Here is a 16,784-nt window from a genome sequence, read left to right on the forward strand (position 1 = left end):
TAGAATGAGTGTATGTTTTGGGGTCGTACAGATCTGGGCTCAAAACCTTCATCTACCACTTCCTAGCTGTGCGCCCTAGGACAAGTTCAAGCACTTTGAGCTGCAGTTTTGTCCTCTATAAGATAGAGGAGAATGACCATACCTACCTCACAGGGTGGAGGCAGTAATTAAACAAGTAATTCTGGCCTGCTGCTTGGCACAGGTGGCAGGTCTTATTATTATTATACTGATGTAGCTGGTGTTAATTTTATGATATACTACTGGCAGATTTTATGGCTGAGGATAGGCCTGAAAATTGAAAAATAAGGTTTGAGCTAAAATCCTCCAATGCAAATCCAAAAGGAGACCTTTGGAAGTAATGTTAGGTCTATTCTATTAGTGCTTTAGGTTTATCAGCTATGCTGTAAATACAAACTAGTAAATAAAGGGGCTGGGAACAGCTTCATGGGAAAAAAAAAAGATCATCGAGATTATTCTTGTATTCATATGCTTCAATGTACTTGACATTTCAATGTGCTGTGCAGTGGGTTCTCAGGGTTGAGATTTCTTTTAGGGAGAGGTCATGGTCACTCTCCATATGCATTTAGGAAGTCTAGCAAAGTAGACAGACTTTTGCCTGAACTTTTTGGATGTTCAGAAATGGGAGTGCTCATTGCCTCTTACTAATTAAGCCTTTGCAGGAGCCAGGCATTGCCCCTACCTTTATACTGAAATTCTCCTGGCAAAGTGGGTGACATTTGCCCCATCTTACAGGTGCAGCAGTAGAAGCTAGGAGGGCATTGAGTACCCCCTTCAAGGTCACATGGTGAGTGAGTGAAGGGATCAGGGCTCACACTGGGGCCACTGATCGCAGTGCCCATGCCCCTTCTGGTGGTCCTCAGTTGTGGCCACTGCATGTCTGGTGATCTGACCGACCTTGGTCAGATGCTAAGCTGGCTGTGATTTGTGGTTCTTTGGTTTAAGGATAATTATCTGATCAGGAGCCTTCCATATATTTGGCCCTTCTGCAGAAACAATTTTTGGGGGGGATTTGCTATGTTATTATTGATATAGTGACCTAATCTGTCAGCTAGTTGTCACACCAATCATATTTTTAATACACAAGGAGCCTTGAAATGTTACTCTGTTTATATACCAAAGGTGTATAATTTCTTGGAGTCAAATAGTAAAGTCTTACCTTGGCTCTTGTGAACAGAGGTACTATTGTGAGTGAAAGGGGGTTAACATGTTCTCTTGATTGGAACTTTTGAACGCTTTCTGTGTCTCAAGAAGAATTGCTCTTCTGTTGGGATTTTGTGTGTCAAATATAAATCACTTGACAGTGTTTAAAGGCTTGAAATATTTTCCAGAAAAGGGTATCAGACATACTTTGACTTTTCAGTTAGTGCATAACTCTGACGATCTATGTTCGAAATGGGGTGGAAAATTTTTACTGAGGGCAACATTTTTTCTCTATTACAAAAGAGTAAAGTGTTTCTGTGAAAAATGCTGTGTTTGTATGAGGGAGACATGCATCGTTTATGCCCTTTTTCTAGAGGCAGTGAGCCAGGTTTAGGAGAAACGAGACTAGAGACGCCAGACTTAAAAACATCTCAGAATCAGCTTTTCCTGAATAGGAACCCCTTTTAGGGGAGGTAACCATATATGAATAGTAGCTGGAGCTCCAGAGTCACTTTTGGGCTCACAGAACAAAGTTCAACCCAGAAAACTGTAGAAAGGTGTCCCAAGCCCACTTTCCCTTCTGCTCTACCCATCTCTGCCTACTCATAATCTGGTAGGCCGCACCAGGATTTGAGACTAGGTTTGGGGTCCTCCTTGGACTTTCACCTCAAATAGAGAATTTGGGGTAACGGGGCCTATAAAACCAGTATTGTCTGTCTCCCTCCCCCAGCTCTACTTCCAAGGTGCTTGGGTTTATGCCCACATATAAATGTCATCTTATTTTTCTTCCTTCTCAGGCTAAAAGATCTGGGCTCTCTGGTCAGGTCCAGCTGGAGAATTAGTACTAGTATGTACATTTGGTGTTGGTAAAGAAGTGATCCCAGATATCAGAGAGAGAATGTCTCACTGATGATCTTCTTGAAATAGCCTGTAGGGAAGGCAACCGACATTTACCAAACAAAAGCCTGTTACATGCCTGGTGCTTTACTTTTTGCAGTGTTTGTATTTGCAAAATGTTCATTTTCTAAGTGAGCAGACAGGCTCAGAGAAGGTAGGTGGCTTACGCAGGATAACACAACTTGTGACTGGCTTTAAGCCTGTGCTCTTTCTACTGCACCAGGTTTTCTCAGCCTCAGCACTGTTGGTGTTTCAGGACAGTTTCTTGTTGTGGGGCTGTCCTGTTCATTGCGGGATGTTTAGTAGCATCCCTGGCCTCTGCCCACAAGATGCCCATAGCAAACCATGCCCCCACCCCATGTTGTGACCGTCACATGTGTCTCCAGACGTTGCCAAAAGTCTCCTGGGGAACAAAATCATCCTGGTTGTGAACTGCTGCGTGACACTATACTGCTTTCTTATAGCATAAAAATATGATTAGCTTTTGAAAACACACATTGAATATCTTATTAAGTCAGTGTTCAGAGTTTATTGATACTCAGAGCGGTCAATTTAAAAAATTGTGGAAAAACACCTGCCTGCAAGTTAGTAAAATACTTTTCTCCTTTCCTTATTTTTTTAAAAATCTTTATCCTTGCAGATCTACAAAGGATTCCTCCTGTTTTACAGTAGTCCTCAACAATCTGCGAGTGTTCCTCATATTTGACTGGCTGCTGCTAGTCCATGATTTTCTTCACACTCCCAGTGATATTAAGAAACAGACTAATGTTACTCCTTCTCGCCACCGTAACTCTAGCAGCGAATCTGCTGTAGTCCCCAAAACTGTGAAAAGTGGAGTAGTTACCAAGCGGTCTTCTCTTCCTGTGTCCTCTGAAAGGCACCTTGAAGTCAAGGTCAATGTAACAGGTGAGCATATGTAGGTGTGAGTCATTGAGTCTCGGTCTGAATGTTAGGACTGATATGTGTCTTATTAGGATGACTCTTCTATCATCTCTGTATTTTCGTGTGAGCACTTAAACATTTGCATACAGACCAACAGACCAGCAAGTGTCACAGTTCTTGATCTCCATTTTCTGGTGTGAACTGCTGGCTCACACTCAAGGCTGCAGGGCTCTGGGTCCTCCGCTCTGCTTGCCCATGGCACATGCCCAGCTTGAGCACCATCTGGCCAGTGGTCTTTTCCCTCAGTGTTAAATCTGGCTTCAATTTTCTGTTTGATCTATAGGGTTCCAACAGATACGCTTTACTGAGTTTTGGCAAATCTGATGTGTGAAGATCTCAGTGTTAAAGTTAAATAAGTGGGGGGATTATTTTTTTTCTTTACAGAAAGAATATGTTCTTTATAAACAGATTTACTGTAGTTTTTGTTAACTAGCAAACTCTCCTAGTATATCTGTATATATTTGTGTATCTATTGTGTTTGTGATATACCCCAACTACTGCTCAGTGTTTGGAAGAAGCTGGCTAGCACAGTGCACTTTAAATGGATTTAGTTTCAAAAGTTAGCCTAAAAAAAAAAAAAAAAAAAAAGTTCAGCCTAAACATGGTTTTTGATGAAAATGAAAAGGAAATATGCCATGTACAGGTGAGTATAAAACTGTCTGCATTTAGTAATTTAAAAAAAACCTACTTTAAATTAGTATATGTTCTTTGTAAACAACTTAAACAGCTATGCAAAAAAAAAAAAAAAAAAAAAAAACCAAAACAGCTATGCAGATAATGTCGTGCCTTCCACTGCCCGACTAACATTAGTATGTGACTCTACTTCCTGGGATTTTAAAATTTTATTTATTCATGAGAGAGAGGCAGAGACACAGGCAGAGGGAGAAGCAGGCTCCCCTCAGGGATCCCGTGGTGGGGCTCGATCCCTGAACTCCAGGATCATACCCTGAGCTGAAAGCAGAGGTCAACCGCTGAGCCATCCAGGTGTCTCTTTCCGGGGATTTTAAAACAGGTCATTGCTTGGAGAAGGGATGCTTTCCTGGGCTTCTGAATATTTCATAGGCCCCCAGGAGACGTAGCTTAAAAATACATTCTAAAGAGAGAAGAGAAACAGCATCGCAGTCTTTTCTGTGTGTACAGTGCTCTGTTGGCTCAGCTGTGCCCGGCCAGATACAGAGAATTTGTTCAGGGTGGCAGTGAAGCAGAGTGTCGACAAACATCCTGGAGAACAAATCTTGCTGGCTGATGTCCCCAGAGTAAATGCATTGCCTCATTTGCAACAGCCTGTTTTTTCCAGCCTCCAGCCTTGGCTTGGTTGACAATGCTGTCCTTTCCAGGCACGGAGTTTGTGGTCGTTGAAGATGTGTCCTGCTTCGATACCAATGCCATTATTCTCAAAGGCACCACAGTTCTCACCTATAAGCCCCGATTTGTTGATCGCCCCTTTTCAGGGAGTTTGTTTGGCATCGAGGTAAGAAGTCTATGTGTCAATCAAAACACCGAATGATTGGCTTAAAAGAAAAGCATTTGGAAGAGAATTTTACCTCTTAAGCTTTCATTAGGGGAAATAATTGATGGAATTGGTGGATTCCAGCCCCGCCCCTCTTTGTTTGTCTTCAGATCTACCAGGTTATCCTTATGTGTGAATTCAGTCCCTCAGTGTCAGGCTATCAACATACCAAGAGCCTGAACCTTTTTTTCTTACATCTTCCCTTCCTTAAGAAGTTCAGGGAGACCCTTCTAGTCCTACCATTACAGTGTCAGGCCCCTGCTGTGCCATCAACTTTAACTGGTCTAGTCCTGGGCAAATTAGGGTAGGGAAGTGGTCCACATTTTCCCATGCCCCCTTCCCAACGTTAAGTTGTTGACTCTGAAGACCTAAGGCTTTGTGGTCACGGAAACTTGTTTATAAGAGGTGTGAAGGATTTTATGTATTGTCCTTTTAGAAATATCTAATCTGTAAAAGAATGTCTCTAGAGAGTCATGCATAACCTAACAAAGTGAGTCTCTGATAGTGCTGCTTGAGGCTCTAATTTAATCTCATAAAGGAGATACTTTGCACTAGAGTAGCCTTTGTGGCCTGAAAATTACATTATGCAATATTAAGTATAAGCTGCTCTGTTTCTTTTAAAGCTGGGGGTTGTGGAGAGGGAAGGAGAAATGAGGCAGATTATTATTTCTATCAAGTGTTCTTAATTCATTGATATCCACTAATGTTCCTCTTGTTATAATATTAGAGTCTTTCATCCAGGTTACTCTTCATTTCCTTTCCCTTTATGATTGAACTTTTCATAACCTGTTCTTTCCAGTGGTATTTCAGAAGTAGAATGAACAAAACTTACTTTCACTGTCAGCAGCATATGGCACTTTTTTTCCCCCCTTCTCATCAGATATAGCTAAATAAAGCCTGTAGAGATTTCACTTCTTGATTACTTGTTTCTCCCATATAAAGAAACCTTAGTTTGAGAGGAAGGGTTTACGTGCTGGTGTGTTGTGAGTTGATCATGAAATTGTAGTTCATCTGCTTTGCAAAACCACTCCAGTACCAGCTTTGAATGGAAAATGTTGGTGATTGATTAATGAACTGTCAGGTACAATTGGGTTTTGTGTAGCAGAAGGCCCTGAAACAAAAAAGAAAATGAAACTTTTTTTGCTCCAAAGTTTTAGAAAAACTATAGGCAAAATATTTGACATTCCTGGAAGTTCTTGTTTCTAAGGCAGCACCATTGGATCTGAATTTTAAGATCCTTCTTGTACATCATTGGGGGAGAATTTATAAAGGAAGCCAAATGAGTTGATTTTGAATATAGCATAGGAGCTTAGTTTTACATGTTTTCCAACAGCACTGGAAAATGCTCCCACACTCCAAAAAAGGGGAAAAAGCAAGGGAGACCAACAGAATGCTTTCTAATGTATAGGGTTTTTTTTCCTCTCTCTTTTATTTAAATTCTAGTTAGCATACAGTGCAATATTAGTTTCAGGTGTAGAATTCGGTGGTTCATCATTCACATAGAGCACTCAGTACTTATCACATGTGCCCTCCTTAATACCCATCTAGCCCATCCCCTACCCACTTCCCTCTGCAACCTTCAGTTCTCCATTGTTAAGAGTCTCTTATGGTTTGTTTCCCTTTCTCTTTAACCCCCCACCTCATATGTTCATCTGTTTTGTTTTTTAAATTCCTTATATGAGTGAGATCATAAGGTAATTGTCTTTCTCTGATTGACTTATTTCTGTTAGCATAATACATTTTAGCTGTATCCATGTGATTGCAAATGGCAAGACTTCCTTCTTTTGATGGCTCAAGTAATATTCCATTGCATATACATATATACCAGATCTTCCTCATTCCATTCATCTGTCGATGGACACTTAGGCTTTCCATTGTTTGGCTATTTTTTGTTTTTAAGATTTATTTATTTTAGAGGGTGAGCAGGGGAAAGGATGAGGGGGGAGGGAGAGACTCCTTAAACAGACTCCATGCTGAACATGGAGCATGACTTGGGCTTCGACCCCAGAACCTGGAGACCATGACCTGAACTGAAATCAAGAGTCAGCTGCACAACCCACTTAGCCACACAGGTGCCCCTGGCTATTGTTGATAATGCTTCTATGAACATCGGGGTGCAAATACCTCCTTGAATCTATGTTTTTTTATCCTTTGGGTAAATAGTGTAATTGCTGGATCGTAGGGTAGTTCTATTTTTAACTTCTTGAGGAACCTCCATACTGTTCTCCAGAGTGGCTGTACCACTTTACATTCCCACCAACAGTGCAAGAGGGTTCCCCTTTCTCTACATCCTCACCAATACCTGTTGTTTGTTGCATTGTTAATTTTAGCCATTTTGACAGGTGTGAGATAGTATCTAGTATCATAATTTTGATTTGCATTTCCCTGATAGATGAGTGATGTTGAGCATCTTTTCATTTGTCTGTTAGCTATTTGGACGTCTTTGGGAAAATGTCTATTCTTCTCATTTCTTAACTGGATTATTTGTTTCTTGAGTCTTGAGTTTGAGAAGTTCCTTATAGATTTTGGTCTTTTGTACTATTCTTGAAGTACAATGAAAATTTGATTGTAGAATGGGAGTCTTTTCTCCCTTCTCCTCTCCCCATAAATATATTTCTTGTTGAACTTTTTATTGTAGAACATTTCAAACATATACAAATAAACAGATGAATATAATGAATCCCTATATACCTGTCACCCAGCTTCAGTAATTAATATATTTATTTTCAATTATGAAAGTAGCAATTATATTACATCAAATTAGCGGAGGGAAGAATTACCCATCCCTTTGTCTGGAATCTCTATTGACATTTTGGTGTGTTTCTTTTTCCTATAGTCATGGCCTAATATTATTTTGATTGGGCTGCTTGTTCACATGATCCATGTTGTAACTGTCCTACATTCCATGTGATCTTTTTAATTGTCACTTTTTAATGATTACAAAAGATTCCATTGAGTAGATATGATATAACCTGGATTGATCTTAAATTTTTTTTTTTTTTTTTTTTAATTTTTTATTTATTTATGATAGGCACACAGTGAGAGAGAGAGAGAGAGGCAGAGACACAGGCAGAGGGAGAAGCAGGCTCCATGCACCGGGAGCCCGATGTGGGATTCGATCCCGGGTCTCCAGGATCGCGCCCTGGGCCAAAGGCAGGCGCCAAACCGCTGCGCCACCCAGGGATCCCTTAAATTTTTTATTAACTATTAAATAACAAGTGATTTTCCCCCTGTATTTTGCATTATTTAAATTAGAAATTATTTAGAATTAGAAATTATTTAAATTAGAAAACTTTGCATAAATTAAATTAGAAATAGGCTAATTTCTAGAAAGAAATAAGATTATTGAATCAAAGGGTGTGAGATTTTTAAGCCTTTTGCCATGTGTCGGTGAGCTATCTTTTATGGAGGGGGTAGGGAGAACCACTGTCCACACTCTTAGCCATAGGCAAGAATGCCAGCCTCCCTCTTGGCAGTATTTATTTCATCAGTTATATGGGTCTTTTGATAATATGGGGCTGATTGCTACCAGGATAGTGATTTTTTTTTTCTACTGACAGTTAGACTTCTAAATCAAACATTAATTTATCCTATACTGTATTTCATTCTCTAGGTGTTTTCGTGCCGACTAGGAAATGAACATGATACAGCTCTTTCAATTGTTGATCCAGTTCAAATTCAAGTGGAACTGGTGGGGAATTCTTCTTATCAGAATAGTTCAGGATTGATGGATGCATTCAATAGTGAAGATTTCCCACCCATCTTAGAGGTAATGATGAAAAATGTGTAAACACATTGATACACTCTCAAACACTGCCCGGTGCCTGAATGACTTATGTACTCTGCGGAGCTCAGCATTTTCATCACTTCAGCAAATGCAAAAGAGATACAACATTGTCTCAGTCCTAGAAAGTTGTTTCAGTCTTCTGAAGAATAAAAGACATGTTGATTGATATAATCTTGAAGTTCTGTGAAAGTTTACAGAAAACAGAATGCAACATAGGGAGGAATCTGGATTGTGGGTATAACCGAAGGTAGAGTGAGTCTAAGCGGAGGGACAGGATGTCAATGTGGGAACAGGTGCGCAGGGGTAGAGTAGTCCATGTTAGGAAGTAGCTAAGTCGGGTGGAAGGTGCCCAGCTGACATGAAACAGAGGAGGTCTCACCAGAACAAAGTTGTGTGTAGGCAGTATGGAGGCCACAAGGGTGAAGACGGGGAAGTTGAAGCCAAGCAAGGAAGGTGTAAGGATTTGTAAGGATTCTTTGGCCGAGGAGGAACAGTTAATCCGTTTGAACTGTCGGAGATTGAAAGAGAGAGAAAAGCTATGTTGATTTTTTTATCTATAAGGACAAAATAAGTAATAAACCAAGTGCCACCCCCAGACTTTCCAACAGTCACCCCAGTTTTAAGTGGCCTTGTGCTGGTGTCTTGCTAATGTTGGAGACAGGATTGGGGAAATACTAGTGTGGCACTGGACTTACTTATGGTTATATTTGGAGAAAGAAGAGGTAATTTTTGTTGAGTGGGCAGTTGGTTTCAGAGATTTAAAAAAATTAAATGAATCAAAGCAAAATGGATTCACAGAATGCTAATAGGCAATCCCATTCCTTCTAGAGCCGTTTTCTTATTCTCTGCTTTGGTAATTAATATACTTGTAAGGAAATCATCTGACTGAAATATTCATTGCTATAGTAAATATCCTAGCTTTTTATTTTTTATTTGATGCAGCTTTGTGAACATTTGACCTCATAGCAGAGATGTCTTACCTCATGACTCTTAGTGCTTAATTTTAAGCTCCTCTCAGTCTTCAAAATGAAAAAAATGGACATAGTGTCTGTGGACTTCTAGAATTTGAATTGGGAACTATACATACACGTAAGAAAGAGGTATGGGTGTAAAAGTGAATGCAACTTGAAAAAACTGCTGCCTTTTCAATTTTGTTAGATTCAGTTACAAGCCCTGGATATCAGACTCTCCTACAACGATGTTCAGCTATTTCTTGCCATTGCAAAATCCATCCCAGAGCAAGCTAATGCTGCAGCTCCAGACGCAGTGGCCTTGGAGGCCAGCTCCGTTAGCAGTTACCTTCCCGGCACATCTAGAGCTGGAGAGATCAGAGAGGGGACAAGACATACCTTAGATCCTGTCTTGGGTAGGTGTGGAACTATGAAACCTACTCAGGTTGCCTAATAGCTCCCCTTCTGGTTAACTGTTAAGATTTTCTTTTGCACAATTAAATTGTTCAGAGTATAATTGTATGTCATTAAGTGTAATTATAAGTTATAAGTATGATGCTGTAATTTTTAAAAATTTAAGAACAAATACAACACCCCAAACTGATGGCTCTAGCCTACTCTAGTTTTCCTTTTACCATTTCTTCCAGAGTTCTATGAATAATGCTAAAGTTGTTTTAAACTTGAGTTTTCTGCCAGTGTAATGTGAATAACACTAAATTTCAGTTTTCAGCTTTTATAAACATAATCAGTATTGGGAAAAGATTCTTAAAAAATTCAGTGTACACTTTGGTATGTCTCCAGATATAGCCCATTTTTGTCTAGAGAAATGTTTTAGCCAGCAGTTTCTGAATTTCGTTTCTTTTTTCTTCAGTTACGCAGTGGACTAATTTATGTAAACTTATTTATAAAAATTAAGTACGTTTTTTTCTAGAGTTACAGCTTGCTAGACTGCAGGAACTGGGATTCAGCATGGATGATTGTCGCAAAGCCCTTTTGGTGTGCCAAGGTAATTTGCACAAGGGTTTCCTTGACTTGTTGTCTATCTTGATGATAGGCTTGCTTCTCATATGCCGCCCCCGCCCCCCCCAACCCGCTCCCACAAGGTGACTTGAGAACCGGACTGTGTTTTGAAGTCCCTCTGTGGTTGTCTGTGGGCTGAACATGATCTTGGACTGGGCATAATAACGAGCAGCGGTATTTCATAGTGGATGATAATGGGGCCCTGGGGCCGATGCTGGGGTTCAGGTCTTTGCTGCTTTTTGATTACTTATTAGTGACTTGGGCAAGTCACTTAGCCTCTCTGTACCAGTGCTTCCTTATCTGGAAAAAGAGAATGAGAGGACTTCCCATGGAGGTTTGATATAAATAGGCACTATAGACAAAGCACTTAGGCAAAGTGCCTGGCACACAGCAGGTGCTCTATGCTGTTAGCCAGTGTTCGGGGGTAGTGGTAGTGGTGGTGATACTGGTAGTTGTGCCCACTGAGCTCCCATATGCCTCAGCCTGAGTTTCCTGATTGAATCTTTGTAGCCCTTAAAGGTGGGCATTATTGTCCCAGCTCCAGGTAAGGAAACTGGCGCACATAGGTTAAGTAAACTGATTGGAGGTCCCCCATTAGTGAGAGGCTAAGATGGGCTGAAAGCCAAGTCTGCCGGTGTTCTCTCTGCTGCAGAGTACCCCCTTTCCGCCTCCCTCCATATTACCCTTTCTCTTAAAACAGGAAGATAGAGCAAAAGCTGTGTCTTTTCTAGTCTGCGCTTGCGTGTACATTTCTCTACCTCTTTACATACTATGTAAACCCATACATATAAAGACACGTGTACATATAATATTGTGTGTATGTTGGCAGATTATACCGCAAATACCGCAAATAAAATACCTCTTTTACAGTACAATTTTGTTGAATTATAATTACAATACCAGAGTCTTCCCATGTCGTTAAAATTGTTTATAAATACTGAATTTTTTTTACATTGACCTAATGATTTAACTATTCTTTGTTTTTCATTCATTAAATATTATACACTATTCTGTAACAAATATTTTCTGGTACGAACTTCTGTCTGTATCTTTTAGAATTTCCTTGGTGGAGGGCAGCCCAGTGGCTCAGTGGTTTAGCGCCACCTTTGGCCCAGGGCCTGATCCTGGAGATTCAGGATTGAGTCCCACGTCAGGCTCCCTGCATGGAGCCTGCTTCTCCCTCTGCCTGTGTCTCTGCCTCTCTCTCTCTCTCTCTCTCTCTCTCTCTGTGTTTCTCATGAATAAATAAAGTATTAAAAAAAAAAGAATTTCCTTGATGGACAGACCTAGTAGTATAAATATTGGCTCAAAGGGCATAGATAGATGTTTTAGACTTTTTACTCAACTTGGCAGATCTTCTAAAATGTTGTACCAGGTCAAACTCTAATCAGTTATGTGTGAAAATACTAGTCCTATCACACAGTTGTTCACATTAACTATTACCTTTTTCCTTCTGGAAAAAAAGAAAGGCGGATCTAGTTATCTTGCATTTCTTAGCTTTGTTTTTACCTAGGTGTCACTGTTAGTTTAATTATCTCAATACCCCATAGTGTTTATATTTTCTATTCTTTTATCTCTTTAACACAACATTTCTTTTTAATTTCTAAGAGCTTTTATGGTTTTTGTTAATTTTTATTTCTTTAGTACTTCTTAAGTCATTCCATTAGTCACAAAAATGATAACAGCAGCTAAAGTTAGTAGAGCCTCTATATGTTCCAGGCTCTGCTTGTAGGAGAACTTCACTTGTACTTATCTGTTTCCTCCTTGTGGCAGCCCTGTGAGTACATGCTGTCAGGCATAGAGGCACTGGGTAACTTGCCCAAGATCCAACATCTTTTAGGTGCTGGAATCAGAAGCCACACCATCTTCCTCTAGAGCCTGTGCCCTTAACCATTTACCCCTGTGCGGTGCACTGGATTCTGGTAATTTGTAAATATGGGATTGCATTGCTTTTCTTTGCTTTTTTAGCTTTAGCAGTCTGGTAGTGTTCAGGGAACTATTATTTTAACTGTTGTATATTACACACATGCACTTCTCATTGCTCTCTGTTCTCAAGGAATTTGTGACCAGTTGAGAAGAGGAAGTATGTACAGATTAAGACATTTGAGAACAGTCACAAAGTAGCACATCAGTACGTACAAAACTACACGGCAACAATTACATACTTCCCTACTCAGTGACATCTAGAATTTGGACCCTATCTTCTCCTCTCCTCTCCTTCGTCAGATGTCATACTAGTGGAGGGATGGCTCCTGGAGGCATTTTGAACTAAATCATGAAGGATGGTGAACTTGAGTGGATGTGTGCAAGGGGGCTTCATTCTTTTTGCTTAGAAGTAGAATTCCTATATGATGCCAGGTTTTTTCTTCTTTTTTAAGTTTAAGAGTACATCTGGGAGCAGGGTTCTCTTGGGCTGTCCAGTAGATCCCTAAACACTTTATTTCCCCTATGAGCTGCCTCAGTGTCTGTGAAAACTGGCTGAACTGATCACCTTTAAATTTTCTTGAAGGCCAACTGAAAAAGGCGGCAAGTTGGTTGTTTAAGAATGCCGAGCCTCTGAAATCTCTTTCTCTGGGTACGAGTGGCTGTGAGAGCCAGGGGCCTATGGCGGCGCGGCTCATTTCTGGAGTGGAGGTGAAAGCCGAAAGCGTGTGCATCTGCTTCATCGACGACTGCATGGATTGTGACGTCCCTCTGGCTGAGCTCACCTTTTCCCGTGAGTGTTTTCCGAATGTTCACATTCATCTTGAAGATTTGCGGTTATTGCCGAGTTATTTGGGGGCCCGTCTTTTTCTTCTTCTTCATTTTTCTTTTGGGTGTGTGTGTGTGTGTGTGTGTGTGTGATGTTCATGCTCCCCACTTAGTAGTACTATGGGTGAAATTTAGTTAATCATTTTACATATGTTTTTCATTATTTGTATTTTAAAGAAATGTGTATGTATTTGCCATATGTGGCCTTCAGCCTCCAGTTTGGAAATAATAGACATTGTCATTGATGAAATTTCTGTTATATTAACAGCTCTAGCTAAATAATTCCTGATGTCTCCTTTTTGTTTATCTTTGTATGTATCTAAAGACTGTAATGAGTCCTGTTATTAGAGGTGTTTAAAAGATTAGCTCAGAAAATGCTCTGCTCTATGTTTGAAAAGGAAGTGCACAGTATCTTAGAATGTTCACCTCAGAGTGCTGTCCGTAAGGGCCCTGAGAGCTGTCTGTCAGTAGTGGGGCAAGAGGACGAGGACCTCTCCCTCAGCCATGTCATCACAGGCAGTGTTAGATGGGGCTTCTGTGGAGAGTACAGGAAATCTCACCACTGGGTTCACTTTCAATTTTCCACTTTTTCAACCTTGCTGGCCTCTTTTTACTTCAAGGAAAGATCTGTCCTGGGGATTAAGTTTGACCTTCTGTCCACGGGAGAGGCTTCCTGTTCCCTGTGCTTCAAGCCCCACAAGGGCCACTTGATTGAGAGTAATAGCTGGAATTTTGCCCGAGTGTCTTCAGGGAATAATTGCTTCTTATTTTTCTATGATAACCTTAAAATTTTGAGCTAATTTTCCTCAGGATATAACTGCTTTTACCAGTCTGCCTCCTGATTTTCAGATATTCAGGGCAAAATATGTTTTTTTATGTTCCTGCACACTTCAGATGCACCGAGGTGCCTGGGTGCCGGGGCTGGGCTGGGAAGGGAAGGAGGCAGAGGAGGCCTTTGCCTCAGGCACGACATGGAAAGGGGTGCCAAGAGACTCAGGAATGAAGACAAATAACATTTTAACACAGTGTTGTTTTTTTTTTTTTTTAAATCACAGTTCATGGAGAAAACCCACGATGAACAAAATATCAAAATTTTGTGTGCTTTCCTATGAGGTCATTAGTATCAGCTAGGATTAGTGTCTGTCTCTTTGCTGAGACTTAATCCAAGAAAGAAAGTTCTGGTTGTTCTTGCCTGGCAGCTGCTATAACATATGCTTCCTTTGCAGGTCTGACTTTTCTGCAGCATGTAAGAACTAGCCCTGAAGGGTACGCCCACTTCACCCTCTCCGGAGATTATTACAACCGTGCCCTGTCAGGTCAGTACCTAACATAAGTGATTGTGGGATTTAAAACCCACACTTGAATTATTTGCCTGGGTCTACCTCTACATAAATTTTGCATGAGGGGAGGGAGGTGGGGCCAGGCAGGGAAAGGTGAAACACAAGTGACTGCATAGGCATAAAAGATACAGATTTTTTTTTCCCCTAACATATCTGATATGTTGCAACTGAGTTATTTAAAAACAAGTTTTCCTAGTTAGTTCTTTTCAGTGCTAAAGTTTGGGTCATTCTAGAACATGAGATTGCTCAGGAGCAAAGAATCATTTGGCCCTGACAGAAGCTAAATTTCAAGGGAGATTTCTGCCCATAAGCATTTTAAACTTCAAGCCTCCTTCCTCCTTGCTGGACCTGTTTCATTAAAAGCATACTGAATCAGTGATAATGTACAACCTGCCATGCCCTACTCGCTCAAGCAAAATACAGTTGATCAGAGCAGGTGATTATGGAATCTGGATAATAATGCAAAAAAGTTTTCAGGTTCCTTTCCTTCCACTGGAAGGATCAAGGTAAGGGCCCATACACACGGACATTCAGGAGGCGTCATAAACCAGGGCTGAGCAGTTTGAGTGTGAACTTTGCCTTAAGATATTTCTTAGTAGGTGTGGACAGAATAGAGCCATACGGCCTGAGGCTTAGACCCCAGAGTGACTGCTCCCTCTGATTTCAGTGGAGAATGAAGTGTCATCAGTTGTGCTGCTGCAGATGGTTCTAGAGTGTATGTTAGTTAGCATTTTTTTAACTGTTGAACATGTTTAACTTGAGAATACTGACCTAAGTCTTACTAGTTGAGGGAGACTCTTATGGGGCATATGGAAGCCATTTTTCTGAGAATCATTTATTTTCCCAGAGCAAATCTTACTTTTAAAGCCTTATGAACACTTTTAGGTCACTAAAGTTCAAGTAGTGCGAAGGGACGAATGTATCTACTTATTGCTACATATTGGATTGGATTTCTGTTGGTCAAGAGGCTGATCTGTGACTGATGGAGTATAGTTAGAAAACTTAAAAATGAACTGTCTTGAAAAGTTGAGTCTTTAAAACCATGGAGAGGTACCATTTTTCTCACCTAGCACGCTGGCAGAAATTAAGTGTGACTCTACTATGAGCCACAGAACTCTAACTGCTTGCCATTAGAACTGTAAGTTGGTACAAGCACTTTGGAAAACAATCTGATGTGCAGCAGGGTTAAGTATAAGCATACTCCACAGCCCAGCAGTATACTTCTAGGTCTGTACCCCAGAGGATCCCAAGCCCCCGTGGTAGTATTCCTCCTATAGCTATAAATCTATAGGCTCAAGGGAATATTTCACAGAAGTAGAATGAATACAGATTGTGGTGTGGTCATAAGCAGATTACAATTCACTGGGGAAAATAAATGTGCCACAGCTATGTGGCAGCGATATGAGTGAGTCTCAGAGGCATGTGGTCGGGCAAAAATAGAAACTTGCAGAAGAAAAAAAAAAAAAGAAACTTGCAGAAGTACATGTATGGCAGGATTTCATTTACATAAAGATCCCTCATAGGACAGACTCACCACTATGTTGTGGAGACACGCATGTATCTATGTGGTAAAACTATAAAAAAAGAGCAAGGAAATGAATAAAACTCCAAACTAATGTTTACTTGGAGTTGGGTGGAAGAGGGTTGGTGGGAAGGGGGCTGACATGGGAGAGTGGCACTCAGGGACTTTAGAGGAACTAAGGATTTTCTATTTCTTAAGCAGAATAGTGGCTACATGAGTGCTTGTAGTAATTTTATTCTTTAAACCATACATATGTGTTGTTTTCATTCCTTTTTGTACACAGGACATTTGAAGATTAGAAACTCGAAAAACTTAAGTGAATGAATTTCCAATTATGCTCTACCTGTTTATTCAACCAGTGGGTTCTTAACATAAGCAGGAGAATCAAATTTAATGGTTACTTCAGCCACTGACAGCACTTTTCCATCCTGAGTCTGAGACTCCTTTTTCTATCTTGAGTGGATCAAAAGCAGGTCTTCCCTGCTCTTTAATAGCGAGGGTATATATCCTCTGTGCCTTTCTTCCTCCCACCTTGGAGACCCTGGGGCATGTGTCTGTCCTTCCACTCACATCCTCTAGACAGCACAGACATCTGTGGGGTGACCTGTAGCTAAAGATGGTGCTTTCGCTGTGAATCACGTTGGAAATAGAAAGCTATTAAGCCAGAGTTTGTCCTTGCTGAGCATTTGTGAACAGCGTTCCCCTCTAAACTCTTGATATCTGCCTAACAGATGTCTTCCTTCCTGTGTTCTTGTAGGCTGGGAGCCATTTATCGAGCCATGGCCATGCTCTGTATCCTGGCAACAACAGGCAGCTAGTCGCCTCCACCCTCCCCGACTGAAGCTGGAAGCCAAGGCCAAACCCCGCTTGGATATCAACATCACTTCTGTACTGATTGGTGAGT

The 16,784-nt window shown here is 40.7% G+C and overlaps 1 protein-coding gene across 4 annotated transcripts in view; it reads left to right on the plus strand.

Moving 5' to 3' along the window:
* Positions 1-16,784, plus strand: part of VPS13D (vacuolar protein sorting 13 homolog D) — a 241,591-nt gene that overhangs the window by 71,041 nt on the left and 153,766 nt on the right. For all 4 annotated transcript variants that reach the window (XM_055331554.1, XM_055331555.1, XM_055331556.1 and 1 more), the window contains exons 31-38: positions 2,699-2,964; positions 4,338-4,471; positions 8,124-8,279; positions 9,456-9,663; positions 10,179-10,253; positions 12,777-12,983; positions 14,245-14,334; positions 16,638-16,778. In XM_055331554.1, coding sequence (XP_055187529.1) covers positions 2,699-2,964; positions 4,338-4,471; positions 8,124-8,279; positions 9,456-9,663; positions 10,179-10,253; positions 12,777-12,983; positions 14,245-14,334; positions 16,638-16,778 — 1,277 coding nt within the window. The remainder of the gene's footprint in view (positions 1-2,698; positions 2,965-4,337; positions 4,472-8,123; positions 8,280-9,455; positions 9,664-10,178; positions 10,254-12,776; positions 12,984-14,244; positions 14,335-16,637; positions 16,779-16,784) is intronic.

The sequence above is a fragment of the Nyctereutes procyonoides genome, unplaced genomic scaffold (assembly GCF_905146905.1).
Source record: "Nyctereutes procyonoides isolate TBG_1078 unplaced genomic scaffold, NYPRO_anot_genome, whole genome shotgun sequence".
In the NCBI taxonomy this organism is placed as follows: Eukaryota; Metazoa; Chordata; class Mammalia; order Carnivora; family Canidae; genus Nyctereutes; species Nyctereutes procyonoides.